The 17,053-nt window shown below is 39.7% G+C and overlaps 2 protein-coding genes across 2 annotated transcripts; one reads left to right on the top strand and one right to left on the bottom strand.

Moving 5' to 3' along the window:
* Positions 1-30: 30 nt before the first annotated feature.
* Positions 31-6,897, bottom strand: slc67a2 (solute carrier family 67 member 2). Its single transcript, XM_085250275.1, has 6 exons — positions 6,752-6,897; positions 5,562-5,649; positions 4,916-4,959; positions 3,903-4,032; positions 2,432-2,641; positions 31-2,346 (listed from the first exon to the last, which is right to left on the bottom strand). Exons 1-6 carry the CDS (start codon positions 6,836-6,838, stop codon positions 1,472-1,474), a joined length of 1,434 nt encoding a protein of 477 aa, XP_085106401.1. The 5' UTR covers positions 6,839-6,897; the 3' UTR covers positions 31-1,471.
* Positions 6,898-8,825: 1,928 nt separating this feature from the next.
* Positions 8,826-15,589, top strand: tmem182a (transmembrane protein 182a). The gene is made up of 5 exons (XM_085249829.1): positions 8,826-9,212; positions 10,947-11,073; positions 12,828-12,926; positions 13,012-13,149; positions 13,546-15,589. Exons 1-5 carry the CDS (start codon positions 9,054-9,056, stop codon positions 13,767-13,769), a joined length of 747 nt encoding a protein of 248 aa, XP_085105955.1. The 5' UTR covers positions 8,826-9,053; the 3' UTR covers positions 13,770-15,589.
* The last annotated feature ends 1,464 nt before the right edge of the window (positions 15,590-17,053 follow it).

Below are 17,053 nucleotides of genomic sequence, written 5' to 3'. Positions count from 1 at the left end.
TTAATATGGTTAAAAAATACAATTCAGGAGACAGACACAAAAGTACAAACTGTTTATTTGCTGTAACAGTTTTTTGGGCCTTAGTGTGGCAGGTCCTTCATGGAGCCTAGAGATAAATGAGATAAATGTATAAGAGAGCGTTTCCGATTGTTCCAGAGAGGTGCACTATGAAGGAAGTTCAACACAGCCAGGCTTTCTCTGAGTTAGCTGGCTTGACAAAACCTATGATGGCGGTTATTAACTTTGTCTGCCAAGTCGGACTTTCTGCTTCAGGCTCCGTGTGCAGTTACATAAAAAGGGGTGTTTCACATGTCACATGACACTCATCCCGCACAACAGGATCCCTGTGAGCGCCACCTACTCCAACCAGAAACGACATCAGATGATGACTGACTAGTGATGAACAATCTATAAACAATACCAACATGTAAAAGTGAAAGACAAGACAGGAAATGAATGCTGCAGAAAATCTGCTTATTTAGTGCAGAGAGTGGTAGAGTACACATTTTAATTCAAGTTAATTCTTTTAATATTGAGTGCACTCTCATTTCTAAAGTGATGGCTGCACGTTAGAACTGTGAAACTTTTCAGTTTATTGCTTGAACAGGTAACCTTGTTCTGTGTGCGTGAGAGAGTAAAAGAGGCTAAATAGATTAAAACCAAGTATAAAAAGGTTGACATTTTCTGCATCATGAATGCATGCACAGTGACATTGAGTTATGTGTTTCATCTCACTTCATATTACACCTCTCTGGCTCTGGTGATGCAAGTAAACCGGTGTTGAAAATAATGTTATAAAACTTAAAAATAGTGAATAACAAATATGCATTTAAGCCTCTAATTAGGTAAATTAACAAATCTCTATTCTTTATGATCAGTCAAAGAGGAACATTAGATCAGATACTGCTATAACGACCATTTCGGATACTTTGCATTAGAATAAAAAACAAAAAAACCCATTGAGGTAAAATGTATAAAAATCAAACTCATACCAAAAATGTAATAGCCTGCCTTTGACAGTCATCTTTTTAATTTTTATTTAATGAATTAAGTATTATTTCAATTAAATCACCCTCCTCTTCGGGCATGTAGTGCAGACCTGCTTTCATCAACTCCAGCTAAATTGCAGTGGTTACAAAACTTCATTAAAAACAAAGTCATAAAAATACAGTCATAATCCAGTAGTTTGTGCCCAAAGGTTGCTGTCAAACGTCAGCATTTTGCAGCAGTGTCTTCATTCCTACAGTGCACGTGACTTTTGATTCACCTGTCCCCGAGACGAAGACTTCAGTGCTGGTGTGATTGAAACGTCACAATATTTCCACCCTGTGATGTCATCGCACCAACAGAAGGGCTATCCTGTTTAAGAATAACACGTTCGAGTTGGCTTCACCGTTCCCTCGAGGAGTCTGCTGTTCATTGTCCCAGCTGGTCTCCTGCAATTAAGAGCACTTCTTTGTGATTTCAAAATTCATTTAGAGTTTCTGAGTTTGGCTGTTTTTGTCATCTCCCTCGCGTCCCATTTGGGAATTCTGATGAGTAGTAAAGCCACAGCTGCGAGGGCCAGCACCACTCCTAGACTTGGGGGGCCGCAAGGGCTGAACTCTTGCGCCAAACCAGACAGGAGAGGAGCCAGGATTCGACCCACAGCTGTAACTGACTGCCCGGCTCCAATCAGAGTCCCGCTGGCCTGGACCCCGCCCCTCTGCAGCTCCAAATCTGTGATACATGTCCGTCCGATAGTGGTAGAAATGGCAAAGAAGGTGGAGGTGAGCAGCACTTGCCAAACATTCGGCGCAGCAGCATAGAGGAAAATAAGCGTACAGGTGAGCACCGTCGAATGGAGCAGTAAAGCGGGCATGTTGTTCTTATACAGCTGCGTGACTGGCCCCACCAGGAACCCAGCCAGGGCCCCTAGAGTGCTGCTGTAGCTGATCAGGTAACCGGTCATTTTTGGTTTGAGTGAAAAGCGCTCCTCCATGGCCAGAGAAAAGTTACTGTAGTAGAGCATGATAGCTATGGCCATCAGAAGACGCACAAGGAAGAGGTCCCACATGTCAGATGAGGCCACTATGTGGATCCTGGAGCCTACTGAGGACAGCTGTTTCCAGACTGGCTGAAGAAAAGACACATCCCTCCACCTGAAACCACCTTGATGCTTTCCAGGAGATGTAGACTCTTGCTGCGTCTCTGCTGTCAGCAATGGGTGGTGGCTATTTGTATGAGAACCATTCTGTACAGATTTACTAAAGTGGTTTTCGTGATACCCTGCACTCGTGTCGTTTCTGCAGACAGCGTCATTACGGTCAGCCAGAGTCTCACTCTGTGGTATCATCCATACGAGGCCTGCAATGACAGACACGCTGTATTGACATACATTTTAATTTTTACCTTCATGAACTCAGTTTATTAATCTCATTTTCCAACTCACCAGCATTAATAATGAAGATGGCTGCACAAGTAAAAGAGGATGTATAAAAGCCTCCTTCACGCTCAGTTAGGTAGCCACCCACCACAGGGCCCAGGATGAAGCCCACGCTGGAGGCGGCATTGAAATGTCCCATCACTAGAGGGCGCTCTGAAGCAGACACCAGGTCAGACAGCAGAGCTCTGCAGATGGAGAGTGAGTGCTTGAACAACCCTGAAACAGAAGACACACTGAGAAGAGGCAGCAAAATAACAGTCTACTTAAAAGGCTCTCAAGCCACACAACTGTTAATACGTAATCTAAGATTAATTTATTAATCGGATTATATCTAATATAGGTAAGTGGACGTGATAAAATGTGCTGAAACCAAGGTGCAGAGAGCCCTGCCGTTTTCTAATGAAACTAAGCAAACAAAAAAAGCTGCTAAGCATTTATATTTCTGAGTATATGGTAGGTTTGAGTTCATAACATGAAGCTTTAAAGCTTGGTCAGTGGAAGGATGCTGATAAATATCCTTCAATGCAGGACACTGGAGATTATATGAAGAAAAAAGCAAAACAAAACCTCAGGCATGTTATGTAGAGCTGTGAAAAAGTACTTCACCCCTTCCTGCCTCCTGCATATTTGTCACACTTACATGTTTCAGATCATCAAACACTAGAGGTGGGAATCACCATACATCCCACGATACGATATTATCACAATACTTAACGCACGATACGATATTATTGCAATTTTTTTTTTATATTTTGCAATATTCAGATTCTGTACATAAAGGTAAACTTTATCAATATTCATTTTATCTAATATCAAAGTCTCGCACTCAGTCTTTCTCTCATTTCAGTCAGTTTTATTGTTGACAAACTGAACGGTTTGTATTACAGTCTAGTCCAACTTAACTGAATGCAACCATCTGGTACAATTATAGCTATTCTGAACTATGCAATTTATGAAAACTATGCAGCCCCTTCAGCAACTGAAGAATTTGAAAGTAAAATAAAACAAAATATAATTTTACATTAAATAAAAAAGTTTTAAACTTAATTAAAATAAAACATGTCTTAAATTAAAATAAGTAAACTGACATGTTTATTGCTGCCAAAAAAAAGTTAAACACATTTGGACAGTGAAGGAATGTCAGGATTCTTGCTCAGAAAAAGGATCAACATGCTCTGAAGTCAGAGCATGTTCCAGTCCACAAAAACTTTTTTTGCAACAAAATATCGATTTCTGCTGTCCCTGTATCGATACGTTATTAGCAAACAAAATATCACGATACTACACAGTATCGATTTTTCCCCCACCCCTATCAAACACAGTTTAATATTAGACAAAGATAACCCCAGTAAATGTGAAATGCAGTTTTTATTCATTGAGGGAAAAAAAGGTATGAGATAAATCCTTTTCTAAGGTATGGATATGTGACTTAGCTGATAAACACCAGTGATGCGCCCCTTTGAGGTTTCCGACTTACCCACAGGTATCCGTGCAAGTACAAACAAAGCGATGCTGGTGGACATCCCCAGCAGGCCGTAGCCTAGAGCGCTGAGCTGCAGGCAGGTCAGCAGAGAGTACCTCCGACCCACCACGTCGCTCCAGCTGCCCTGCCAATCACACAGAGGAAATGAAACACAACCACAGAAAACATGTAAACGTTTATAATTCCCGAACTCATTTTCAGCAGTGAGATGACAGATATTTCCACAGCCCTGCCAAACATCTGAAAAGAGGGAGTTGATGCTAAATTGCTCGAAGATTCATGACAAATACTGAAAAACCGAAACAAACAGAAAGCAGACAAAAATATACCAAATTAAATTCTGTTTCTGATCTGTGAATGTTAGTCTGAAAGATCAGCTGACTCGAGAAATATCCTAAAACGCTGCATTTCCTCCATCGAGGCTGTCACACAAGTCTTTATTAGATTCTCGCCCTCTCTCACACACGCATACAAGCATCTGATGAAATAACACAATTAGGGCCAGTTGAGATGGGTGGGATTATCATAGAGACCCAGCTGTTCACATATCCCTACATTTATCAGGAATCAGCCGGTCTGAATACAGGAACTAACAGATGACTCCTTATCTGTTTAATTTGTCCCATGACCCCTGAGAATTTAAACCAATTTCAAGACCTTTGGATGGGCAGGAAAGCTGCGTGTCCAACTTCAGATACGACGCTTATTGTGTGGCATTTGAATGTGGTTCTGATTTGATTTTTCATCATGGCACCCAAAGGACTGCACAGATAAAACAAAGTCTCTCCCCCAGTATTCAATTAGCAGTGGAGAAAAAGGGTAAAAATCTATTTCTGTGTGTATATAAATTTGTACAACTGGGGCTAAGTAGGAGTGTCTTGTGTGTATGAAGGGATGGAGACTGGGTGCATTGTGTGACCTAAAACAGACAGTGTTTATTGTTTTCATGAAATTCCAGGGATGACAAAGAATGTCTCGACCAAAATGGTTGCAGAGTTAGTACTTACAACTATAGTGCTCGAGAAAAGCTGCAAGATCCCATACGTAGATCCTGCAACAGAAGATTTGCTCAAGTTTACATTTTAAATATAAAAAACACAGAGCAGACATCGCACGCGCTGAGATCCAGTGAGTCTAATGCCACTTTTTGCAGATACTAGACATAACTTCTTTTTTAAAAAACATAAGCAGACAGTGACACATGGGGAAATTTAGAAATATTGTGTCAGAGTTTTCCCCAGCATAGCGACTCTGAATCCAGTGATATCTGCAGCATAAATGGCACAGCGACATCACAGCTAATAAGGGGCCTGATGACTATGGCTATTATTATTCGGCTCATCTTTCAACAACACAAGGTCCTGACATACTGCTAAAAAACTATTATTCAATTGATGTATAACAATAAAAATAATCACAGAACATGGCACTGGGACATTCCCATATTATATTGTGCATACAGTGTGCTGAAGTGAGGATTAAACAATATATTATTGAGAGTGTTTGTTTGATTGTTTTGTCACTTGTAGTCTCCACAGCCTTCCAGTCTGCTGTAGATTTATTCACTTTTGTGTCACTGTAAGGTTGGTGCTTGCAGTACACCAGCTGCATAATTTAAACAAATGTATGTTATGTATTGCGGAAACAACATACCTACAATACCGGCCACAGTGGGACTTGCTCCAAGAGCCTTCACGTGATGGCTCAGCAGTGGGATGATCATGCTCACCCCAAACAAGTCCTGTAAAGAAATATGGAGGAACAAAGGTGGAGTGAGGCCGACAGGAACATGCAAATCAAACATGGTGTCCAGCATACAGCAGTCTGTGGCCGGATTCAGCAGCCACGTAGAGTTGTTGCTCATCCTGTTTTTCCTGCACCGCTGAGATCAGAGCAGCTCTCCGAGCCAAAATCTTGATTGAAGTCACACAGCAGCTCATACAGTGTTCCTGACCCAGTCCATTACAGAAATTACTTAATCTTCAGTAGCTTTACTGTGCCAGTGCTGCACAGTGCCAAATAAATCTGAGCTGACTGGATCCCTCTAGTCATCTCTAATTGGATGCTTGTTTAGCCAGGTATGACAAAGTTATTTCTCTAAGGCACGACTACAGGCGAGCTCTTAAAATAACACCTTTAGAATGATCTAGACTTGTAGATCAACTTTGCATTACAGTACTGACAGCGATGCTTTGAAGAGGTAACGCCAAAAACATTAGGAAATACATCTTAATCTTAATTTCTTTTAGTAGCCAAGCATTACAATGGTTATTATAAAAGGTCTTGTAGATACATGACAGCTGTCTCCAGCAAGGATTTCCAAGAGCACCACAGTCGTGCTGAGTCTAATGCTCTATAAACAGACTTTGGACCGACACTGTGCTTAATACATTCACATCCAGTCAAAGCAACTGAGTGCAGAAGCTCTAGAGTTTCCTTTCTTTGGGCTTCAAAAATTATAAACGTGGTGCAGAAGTTAATTTTTCAGTACGGGACAATTATGACGCGTAATAAGGGCTATTGTGAGAGTTTGATTCAGGTTAAAGAGCTCAGGTTTATTATTTGCATGTTGGAAAACTCATTTTAGCTTGCAACTTCCTTGAACTTTTCCCCCTTTATTATTTGTATAAATAATAAATGTCTTAATGTATTCTATTTTTTTGCTAAAATAACAAAAAACAACAAGTAGACATTATACAGAGTTTTAAATATGAAAAGGAAGGGATTAAAAAGCCCCAGCATGTTTTACACCATCATACCTGAGTTACGAAAGCATGACTAGGAAACAGCACACCTAAAAAAACACCGAACTGAGTGGGGTCATCTCTCAGTGAGGCACTCACCATGAAGCCCACCACATAGATACATTTTATAATCCTCCTCCGTCTTCTGTCTTTCAGTAATAAAGTGCTACATTTCTGGTTGATCATCCTCCCGCTTTGACAGCACGGCTACAGCCAAGGCGGAAGCGCTCATCCGCTCTAACTATCCAAACAGAAGCGGTGGTCTCATAAGGACGGGGTGATCGCAAGCTTCCGGGTTTTATCTGCGTGAGAAAACGTGTCCGATGTGTAAGCTGGTTGTCTGTAAATAAGACTATCGAGTTTTCGACCTACGATAAACTTGACTTTTTAAGTCTGGGTTCATTTAAGAGTTGCTGAACCGACGCGTTGGCTGGTCTGAAACACCTATAGATGGTATAACCCACTGACGTCACAAAATATGAGCTTTCCCCGTCATTTTTCCCAATAATTTGTGGAAAATCATAAAGCGTTTTTATTTATACCTGTTTAGAAAAAAGGTTTAGCCTTTATCTTAAATTATTTTAATTTGTTTTGCATTTGTTATGTTGTATATTTGTTATAGCTACTAAAAAACGGCAGATATTTTCAGCACTGTAGATTGTAGTCTAACCCACCTAATGTTGTTACTTAACTCACAGCAACACTGCGTCTCGTATCGGATAGATAGTATTAACAGTGTCGTAGAGTTTTGTTGAAAGATGTTTAGACGTTATCAGAGAGGGAGGTTTACTTGTACGCCACCTGCTGGGGTTTCCAAAACATTGCAACAGACACTTCAGCAGAATTTAAATTAACGTTTAAAAAAATGTGAACGAGAGACCTGTTGACCTATTAGACAACGTCTGGCCAGAATGAAGAAGCTAGCTGGTAAAGTATGCAATTCACTATATGTAGTCATTAAATTCAATAATGATTGAAACTTGACTATAACTTATTCAAGTTTCCTGTAATATTTGTAAGTGTGCTTGGATATTACTTTGGTAATTAAGCATTGTTAGTTGCTATATTTCCATATAACAGCCTTGCTCCCACCTTATTACCTTATTATTAGAGTGCCACCAAAAAAATCCCTATAGATCCATGTACAGATAGATCTATATACATGTACATGGTTACATAACCTACAAACTTTTCTAGCACATTGTGCAAACATAGACTGGAAATTGTGCTCAGAGGCTTCCAAAACGTCAAAAAACACCCCCAAACCAAAACCAGTACATATATATCTATATATTTAGGTTTCAGACAAGAAATAATGATATCTGATAAAACTCTGATTTGAACTTTTGATCTTTTTGATGCTAACACACATACCGAACCTTTGAGTGAGTGTGGCCTGGATCACATCAGTGTGTAAATTAGACAGAGTCCCCTTATAGTTTTACTGCTAAATATTCCCCCCAGATGCTAAACCGGCACTTCCTCTCAACTCACACTGAGCATGAATACAACAAAATTATATTTCCGAAAACATCAGTGGAAGATACATTTTAACTTACATTTTAGCACAGTTAAAAGAAGTAACCGTGTTATTTACTTTTACATTATTAAAGGCTGCATATACTTTTTATAATTCCAGTGTAATAGAAAAAATGAGATCTGTATCAAAATGTCTAAAACGATGAAAAAAATAGTTGCTTTAAAGAGTTTGTGTGACCTCCTTTGTGTGATCGCTTCAATTTGTATAAAGTAATTTTTAACTTCCTATTGTGTCTTATTGCATGAGGTCTGGTTAGTAAAAGTCATTTTTATATAGATTATACTTGTATGAATCAACTGAAAATCAGCAAAGAAGTTGCATGAAAGGCTTCATTTACAGTAATTTGTAACACTCTGTTGGCGTTAGCCACTGTTGTGTGTGTTTATGTGTGTGTGAGTGTTGGGGGAGACTTTACTCCTCTTCTGTCCTTTCGGTCTCACCCTGCCCTGACATTCCTGTGCAGAGACTGGGTGTCCAGTTGCCACCGGTTATTTTGGTGTTAATTCCTTCCCTTCATACTCTCCAAATGCTGCACACACTCTGCTCCATAGTAGAGTGAAGCAGCCGCTTAGAGCCAGAAACCAAAAATAGCACAGGGGTAGGGGGGTTCAGACCCCAGTGGAGGATCTAAAGGTGTCACATGGACAACTTTGTCGCCCCATAACACAGACAGAGAGACGGGAGTGGTGTTAAGGTCCAGCAGCCCAACAAAACCTAGCTGAACTTATCTCACTCGCTGGATATAACACATAACAAGAGGAGTGACTGGATCTGACTCAGCTTGTCACATGCACTAGTTGGAGGGGAAAGTCAGACTGAGTGTGGGCATCCTGTAACTAAGTGGCTGATCAGTCCTGGACCATGAAGCTTAGAGTGGCGTTGTTCTTCGCAGGGCTCTTTGGGGCGTTGGCAACTGTGTTCATCCTTCTCTCTTTTGGAACCGATTACTGGCTGCTGGTTTCAGAGAGCTGCCAGTTAAGGCCTAATGAATCTGCTGGCCCAGGTGGCGTGACCATAAAGGTGAGTTTTTGACCTTAGAAGAGAGTCCGGTATAGTTTATTTTAAGCTGAAGATCAGGTATGTGTTCATAGCTTTTACTGTTTACATGTGAAGTCTGTGGAACCAAAGAGAAAAGAGTTGTTCTTCCTTTAAGACAAGAAATAAATCCAGCAGATTGTTGTTTTGCACCATATTTAACCTCTTAAAGGTGAACTGTGTATTTCCAGTCTATACAGGTTAATGGTGGATCTTTAAATTCAAATTTGATCAGTTGTTTCAATAAGTCTTTCAGTAGTAGGATTGCAGGGTGGAAAGGCATCCCCGTAGGACCTACTTGTGTAATAAGACACTGTTTAATGTGGCGTGTGTGCAGCTATGTAGTGATTGAGTCACCGAGTGTAACATTTGGCCCCCTATGATTGAAATACAAATACCAGCAGTCTCAGTTAGTGTATTAAATATCACCGACTAACAGCATACTTAAGTTTTCAGGGTTGGCACTGTTGCTGGAATCAAGACATGATGGCAACACAATAAAACCAACATGTTTATATATACAGATATAGCTGCCCTGTATGTCAGCTATTTGGCCTTCTGGCAACTCCAACCTTTCAGCCTGGATCACTTTCCTTATTTTTGCAATCATTTGGCCACACACTTACTCTGCATGACATCCCTATGTCCTTGCTTTAGAGCCTGGTGAGTTGGATCAGTGAGTCATTATCTCACTCATTCATGGCATATCCAGCTTGATGTCATCCATGTTGAGGAGGTGGTTCGTGGTTATATTCGTATCCACTCTGGCGGTGAGCTGGTTCAGGGGGTAGAGTCCAGTGAGTTTTTCTCACTCGTTAGACTTGTTTGTGCGGTATCACACACCTTATTTTGTGTGACAGTTTGTGTCAGTGTGCTTGTGATAGCGTCTGATGCCTATAATTGTATTTTGACACCTCTGATTTATCATCACCTGCCTGTGGAAACTTAAAGCTTTGAGTGAGAACCATCTGCTTTCCTTTAAAAATTGCAGAAAAATAAAATGTTTCAAATGTTTTGTAGGCTAATTTTAAAGCCTGGCTGGATACGGCTGATGTCATGAAGCCTGAAGCCTCAAGATTCTTCCCAGCTCCACTTTCATTTCCCTGAGAGCCATTCAGTGAGCATCAGTGAAGAGCTTGGTCTGTTGGCCTCTACACACATTTGGCACCAATTCAGTTTTATTTATATAACCCCAAATCACAATAACAGTCACCTTAAGCAGCTTCATATTGTACAGTAAAGACCCTAGACCCTAGAAGCCCAGCTAAGTGCGCTTGCTGGGCTTGACCCTTGATCCTTGACCCTAAATATATTAACCACTCTGTAACACTTTGGCAGCAGTCTGAGCACCTGCCTCACATAATTTTGACACATCTCTTATATACTTTAATCCATCAGCTAACAAAATGGCGTGCATACATATCTGTCCCATATTTGTAAAAACCAAATGGTAAAATGGATGATAGCTTTTCTACTCTTATTGAGCACTCAAAGCATATTTTATTACCCAGTCACACACATATTCATCAAGCACTTCTTTATTCCATGCCTAAACTCCATGGAGCGATTCAGGGTTTGGTATCTTGCCCAAGAATACTTTAATATGCAGGCCGGAGGAGCTGGGGATCAAACCACCGACCTTCTCACTGGCAGCCCTCCCACTCTACCTGCTGAGCCTCAGTCATCCACTCCGCACTTTATTGTTCTTCTCCATTTCAGCCTGGAGATGTGGTGCTGGAGGGCAAGGGCAGTAGTGATGTCACTCTATACCACGAGGGTTTTTTCTGGAGGTGTTCCTTTAAAGGCGACATGGAGGATGACGACCTGCTGAAGAGACTCTGGTTCAGTAAGTAAGACTTTATATTGCTTTATTTTGAATTTGATTAAAGTTCATGTCTAATGTGCTATATGCACTATTTGTAAAACCTTTTAACATCCAACAGTTTCCCTGTGACCAGTTTAGGGGTTTAGGGTTACAGTGACATCCACACACTTTTTTGTGGTGCGTTTTGCCTCTTCGGTACACAGAGATTTGATCTGAAAACTTCTTGCTTAATAAATTTCGGCCGCTCTTCCACTTTCTTCACTCCCAAAAATGAATTCATAGACAGAAATGTCCAGTAATTTAATGCCTTTGTTTATGTTGTTTTTGTTTTTCATATTTAGAATTATTTTGACCCCCAAAAAAGTCTGACCTTGTGAATGTGAACTGGGTAGTTGTGCGTAAAAATGACTAGAAATACGAGAGAGGAGATTTCAATTGTATTTCTATTGTTATTTTAAAATTATGGATAGGGCTAGTGAGCCTGTCACATCCATGACACCAAACAGAACCCTGGGCTTTAATTAGTCCTGCTGAGACAATCCTTTGCAGGTAAAAGGCAAAATGTAAAGACAATGTGAGCACAAAAAAGAAAAACCAAAAGCTTCAGGTAAAACAGAGAATACACTGGGGGAAAACACACACTGTAAATGGGGACCCCCCCCCCTCCCAAAATGGTAACAATTCACATGACTAAATAAGCATTAAAAGAATAATAACCCAAGACATCGGCTCGAATGAAACCAACACAAGTGTTCAAAACACAAGAATCTGAACTTTAGAAATTAGACTAGGATACAGAAAAAGCATGAGCAGTTCCACGGATCATGACAGCAGAGTGAAAAAAATGAGGACACACAAACAAGAAAGATATTCTTGCATTTTTCTTCTGAAACTGATGCTTGTTTAAGTGCAGTAAATTGCTCCCCTCAGATGTTCTGCTGCCACCATCACATGACAGCTCTACGACCGCACAGTTTTTAACATGCTGCTGCTATGGCTGTTAATATTGTATGACAGCATAGCCATAGAAGCCCTTTCATGTGACTGTTTTAAGGCCATGCCATGTGATGTTATTCGGTTGTTTTGTCAGGTGATTTTGTGTCATCTTTTTTTTTCCAATGGCGACTTTGAATGGTGAGCCATTGTCAGGAATAGCCTCCAGAAAGAAAAGGGCCTCGTGACGATCTGTGGAATTTCATATGTTGGGAGCAAAGAGCAAGAAAAGAGAGACAAAAGCACTTGCATTGTACTTTTGTAGCATAATTGCTGAAAAATATACATGTAATTAAATTAGATAAAGTCACAATTTTGGGCAAAAATTATTTTTTAATGTTGTTTTGTCTGTTTAGTTCCAGTGCTGAAGATTATGTGCAAAATCTGCAAATTAGAGCATTTTCCCAGAATTTACATGAAAATATTCAAAACAAATTCCAAAATGTAACTCTCTCTGTATTTTCTGCAATACACAGGATGCATTTGTATCTAATTGCTAAATAATTCAGTTAATTTGTTTATGCGGGTCTAGTGTGGCATTAGGTCAGGTATGCCACAAGCCATCCTCAGCTCAGCTTGATACATTTGTGTGAGTTGGCGAGTTACATAAAAAGCTTCAGCTACTTCAGCCTGCCTGCAGTTGCTGCTCTCACTGCAAGCCACTTTGCAACCCACCGCCAACTGCTCACTCTGGCTTTTCCATATATGCTCGTATAGACAAATAGAAATGATTTCTCTGCAGATGTAAATAAAAATCAGTATTTTTCTCTTTCTGTTTGTAGCCAATCAGCCTGACTCAAAAGTATGTATGCCTGCCTACCTCTTCCCATTCCCTGTGTCTCGTCAGACCCACAATGCCACAGAGTACGAGTCTTCCATAAGTAAGTATTTATTCACATCTGTGTTTTTTATGTAGTGATTTCATTGTTTAGTGTCACAGAGCTGATTAACATCCCTCTTGTTCAGCTTACAGAGGTTTCTGGAGCGTCTTTATGCTCATTGCTGTAGCAGCTGTGGTGATTGGCGGCTTCATCATCATCTGCGCTGCTCCGTTTGCCGGCCACCGCTTGTATAAAGCAGGGGGTGGCCTCTTTCTGATAGCTGGTAAGTAAAAACCAGGTGACACTGTGTTTGTTTGTTTTTTTACACTGCCAGCATTTAAAAAAAGAATTCTGACTAAAGCAATGACATGAAATGTACAACTCTTTTATTTTTTCCATGGTTAAATAAAGTTTAAATAAATAAATAAAATAAAACTAATCAAAGAGCTCTAGCTACAGGTGGATCTTCAGATGCAGATGTTTTTTTAAAAACAAATAATAGGCTAATGACATTGAGATTTAAAATGAAACCTGTACAATTCTGCTTCCCCACAAATGCAAACATAATTTACTATAGAACATGTACATGTCTCTCCCACAGACGGTTAGATTGTTGATCTTATTAATCTGATTTGAAGCACATGTTGTCAAATCTCACTACCCCTCTCCACACCTCTAGGTTTTTTCCTGCTGTGTGTGGTGGTGATGTACGTACTGTGGATGCAGGTGTTGGATGTGATAGACCTTTACATAGACCACCAGCGTGCTCTGTGTTCAGACTTCCGTCTGACCTTCAGCTACGGTCTCTCCTTCATGTTTGCCCCAATCGGCATCTTCTTCTGCCTCCTGGCCGGCCTTCTTTTCCTCCTCATCGGCCGAACCATCCAGATTCACTCCCAGTGACTTACCAGCAGTAGAAGAAGAGCCCGAATGTCGGGATTGTATGAGGGTTTTATACTTTTCTCAGTCTTTCTGTCGTGTAAAAGCTGGAATCGGTTTGGCAATTATGTGGCACATGCTTGAATATTTTCAGCTGTTGTTGAGCTCGTCATGCTCACTCAAACCTGAGTCATTTTCAGCTCAGCTAAGATAGCACGGAGACTGCGGAGGACCCAAAACATTTAAAATGAAAAATAAACAAGAAATTTAAAAAATGCACGAAAATGAATATTAAAAATAAACCGAGGCGCTAATTTCTGAAATGTGCCATAAATTAATATTTCTGCTGGTCTTCTATTTATTTACCCTTCTGTTAATTTGTCTGCTTTCATATTTAATATTTATTACTTATTTAATTTCTCTTGTATTTCTCATATCTATTAATAATGAATATAAAAGATTTTAAATGTATATATAAATTAATTTAATTATCCCCTAGTTTTTTCCCTGAAACTTCCCCCAAAATTCACATTTTCTTTATCAAAGAAAAAAATAAATACAGAAGCAAATGAAAATATAAATATAATATAAATTGATCCGTGTTTATTTTGATGTAATTCTTAATGCATTTAATGGCACATTAATGCATTCATGACGACATTTAATTATGCTTTTATTTATTTTTTTCATTCTTGAAGTTTTGGTCCTCTACTGTATGAAACATTCACAAGAACAATGATTATGCTGAAGTATCTGTGGAGCACAGCTTTATTAGAGTCTCGTGTGTCTGTGATATTTTGAGGTATTTTCTGAGTATTTTCATGAAATTCAGGCACCAGCAGTGATATGTTGGTATGGAAGAGTGCTGTTGGAAATATTAAAGGATTGTGTATGGGTTGAAAATGTAATTAAAAAATATAAAAGAGTTTGTAAAATTATCTACAAAAAGCTTCTAAGGTGGCATCGTGATCTGTGTGTATAGTAATGGGAATCAGTACTGGGAAATAACTTCTGCCAGCTCATTGCTTTAAAGGTTAAAGCTGGTAATTCTTGATATTTGTTATCCTCCATTAAACACATGTAAGCACCAAAACCATCAGTATTTTCTCAAACTGCTGTTCTCTGACTGTAACCTGACTGTGAGGACAAAAAAATAAGTTTAACTGATCCTTAATTATTCCAGTGATTTTAGTTTTTATTCAAATATGACTCGAAGAAGAAAAAAAGTTGAATTTTATTCTGTTCAGAGCTGAATATAAATACACTGGTGAGTATTTACACAAGCAGGTCAGCAGATGTGCATCAACTCAAATGAACCGTTCACGTCAGTGCAAAAGGTATCCCTAATTTCTGTGTTTTAAATAGTTTCTGGATAACAGTGGAGCTCATGGTATAGATTCATAAGCTACTGAGCCTCAGATTGTGGGTGAACATTTTTATTGTTGGTTTTGGTGCTTTTTGATCATCAGGTGATTGCAGGATCATATTAATGCATCTCATTGTGTTATCAGATATTTATTTGTCACTGTGTGTCAACATTTGCTTATTTGTCACCTAAAAGTGTGCATTTTTAGCTTTGACCACATTATTGGCTCGGCACAGGCAACAGTTTTATGTTAACGCTGTTCACAGTTCCCTTTCTTTTTGTGCTGTTCTGAGTGCGTTGCGAGATATAACGTCATGTCTGTCAAATATATGTACATATATATATTTTCTGTGATCTGCTTTTGCTGCCAATTAAAATCCTTTTACCATTGTTACAAAGCAATGTTGATTGTGCATTGTGTCAGATGCATGTAAATAAAACTAATAATAAAACAGTCCTTCTTTATAATAAAAGAAAAATGGGAGAAAAAAGGAAAGAATTTTAATTTGCAAAAACAATCAGTTTATTTCCCATGCATGAGGCGGCAGAAATTGTAAAAATGTGTAAAATAGGACCGATGTAGCGCAACTTACAGATTTGTGACACCAGTGGCATGAATAAGCTAGGGAACTAACAACAATAATCAAACAGGATTCACTGATTCTTTAAGCATCTCTTAAGCACTGCACTAAAACCATAAATATATGTATATATATATATAAACTAAATGACCACAAGATGGCACTGCTGCCTCACTTGAATCACACACCAACCGCCACCTTGAGAGACAGAAATCCCATTTTGCTTATCTTGACTCTATGTGGAGTGTATGTGGCGTTATGCATTTAATCACAACTTCAGAGGCAGAATCTGTAGATGAAAGAATTCACACCTTGGCTGACAGACGGATGGTAATTTCACTCATGAATGGAGCATTTGATCAGGATCTGAATGGACTCCTGTGTTGATTCTCGTGTGTCTGCATCAACTCTGCGCCTTTCGAGACTCATAATGTACTTATCATACATAGGGAAATGCATCTGCGCTTTGCCTCAGAATGCAGGAGAGAGTGACACAATGTAAGGCATTGATTATTTGCGAGACTGACTTGGGCTTCACAGAAGGCTCTAATGATGGAGTTTCACACTTCCAAATTCCTGAAATTTCAAATGACTATCCCCACACAGAGTCCATCAAATTTGGCTCAGATTTATGAGGAGCCGCACTGAGGGAAAGCCCCCCTGCAGGTCATGAAAGGAGGCCCAGCATTGGTGGGCAAATGCTAATAAATTATGAGATAAGATCACAGGATTTGTCCTGTTTGCGGTTGCAGCAGTCTTTTCAGCCAAGTCTCCCCTAAGAAAGACATTTCTTATCTGGTGGACTTCCTGGTTTAAATGAAATCCTAATAAGATTAAAAAAAAAAAGAAACTTTAATCATTTCTCTATCCATATCCAGGAGAGAGTGTGTGACGAAGAGAGAGAGAGGGAGGTGTAATGCAGGTGTGGAGCAGGCTACCTCCAGCAGTAGCAGGGCCTTGCAGTCAGTAATGTCATCAGAGTGGGAGTCCCAGCTGAATTCAGCGCTGTTCTGCATGATTGCCCATGATAATTGTGTGTTGATAGGGAGCGCCGGAGATGGAGTATAATTTCCACCGAGAGATTCCTAAACAAATACCTGTGCTCAGCAGAGGGATGGAGTGCAGCAGGAGGTGAGGAGGAGAATAGTGGATGAGGGGAGATAGAGGATGAGAGGGTAACACTTTCAGAGAAGGGGGAGGAAGAGGAGGAAGCAGTCACGCTGGAAAGGGTGGACAAAGTCCCTGGTTTTAAGCCAGGGCCAGAGAATACGCTTTAAACTTAAAAAAAAGAATTAGACCCAAATCTGTGAATTCCTGACAGAACAGAACAGAAAAGCACAAAGAAAACATACAAACCTCTT

The sequence above is a fragment of the Mchenga conophoros genome, linkage group LG16 (assembly GCF_057382185.1).
Source record: "Mchenga conophoros isolate Kocher_MC1m ecotype Shallow Benthic linkage group LG16, M_conophoros_male_GT1.1, whole genome shotgun sequence".
Taxonomy (NCBI): domain Eukaryota; kingdom Metazoa; phylum Chordata; class Actinopteri; order Cichliformes; family Cichlidae; genus Mchenga; species Mchenga conophoros.
This window is presented reverse-complemented; position numbering and strand designations above follow the sequence as displayed.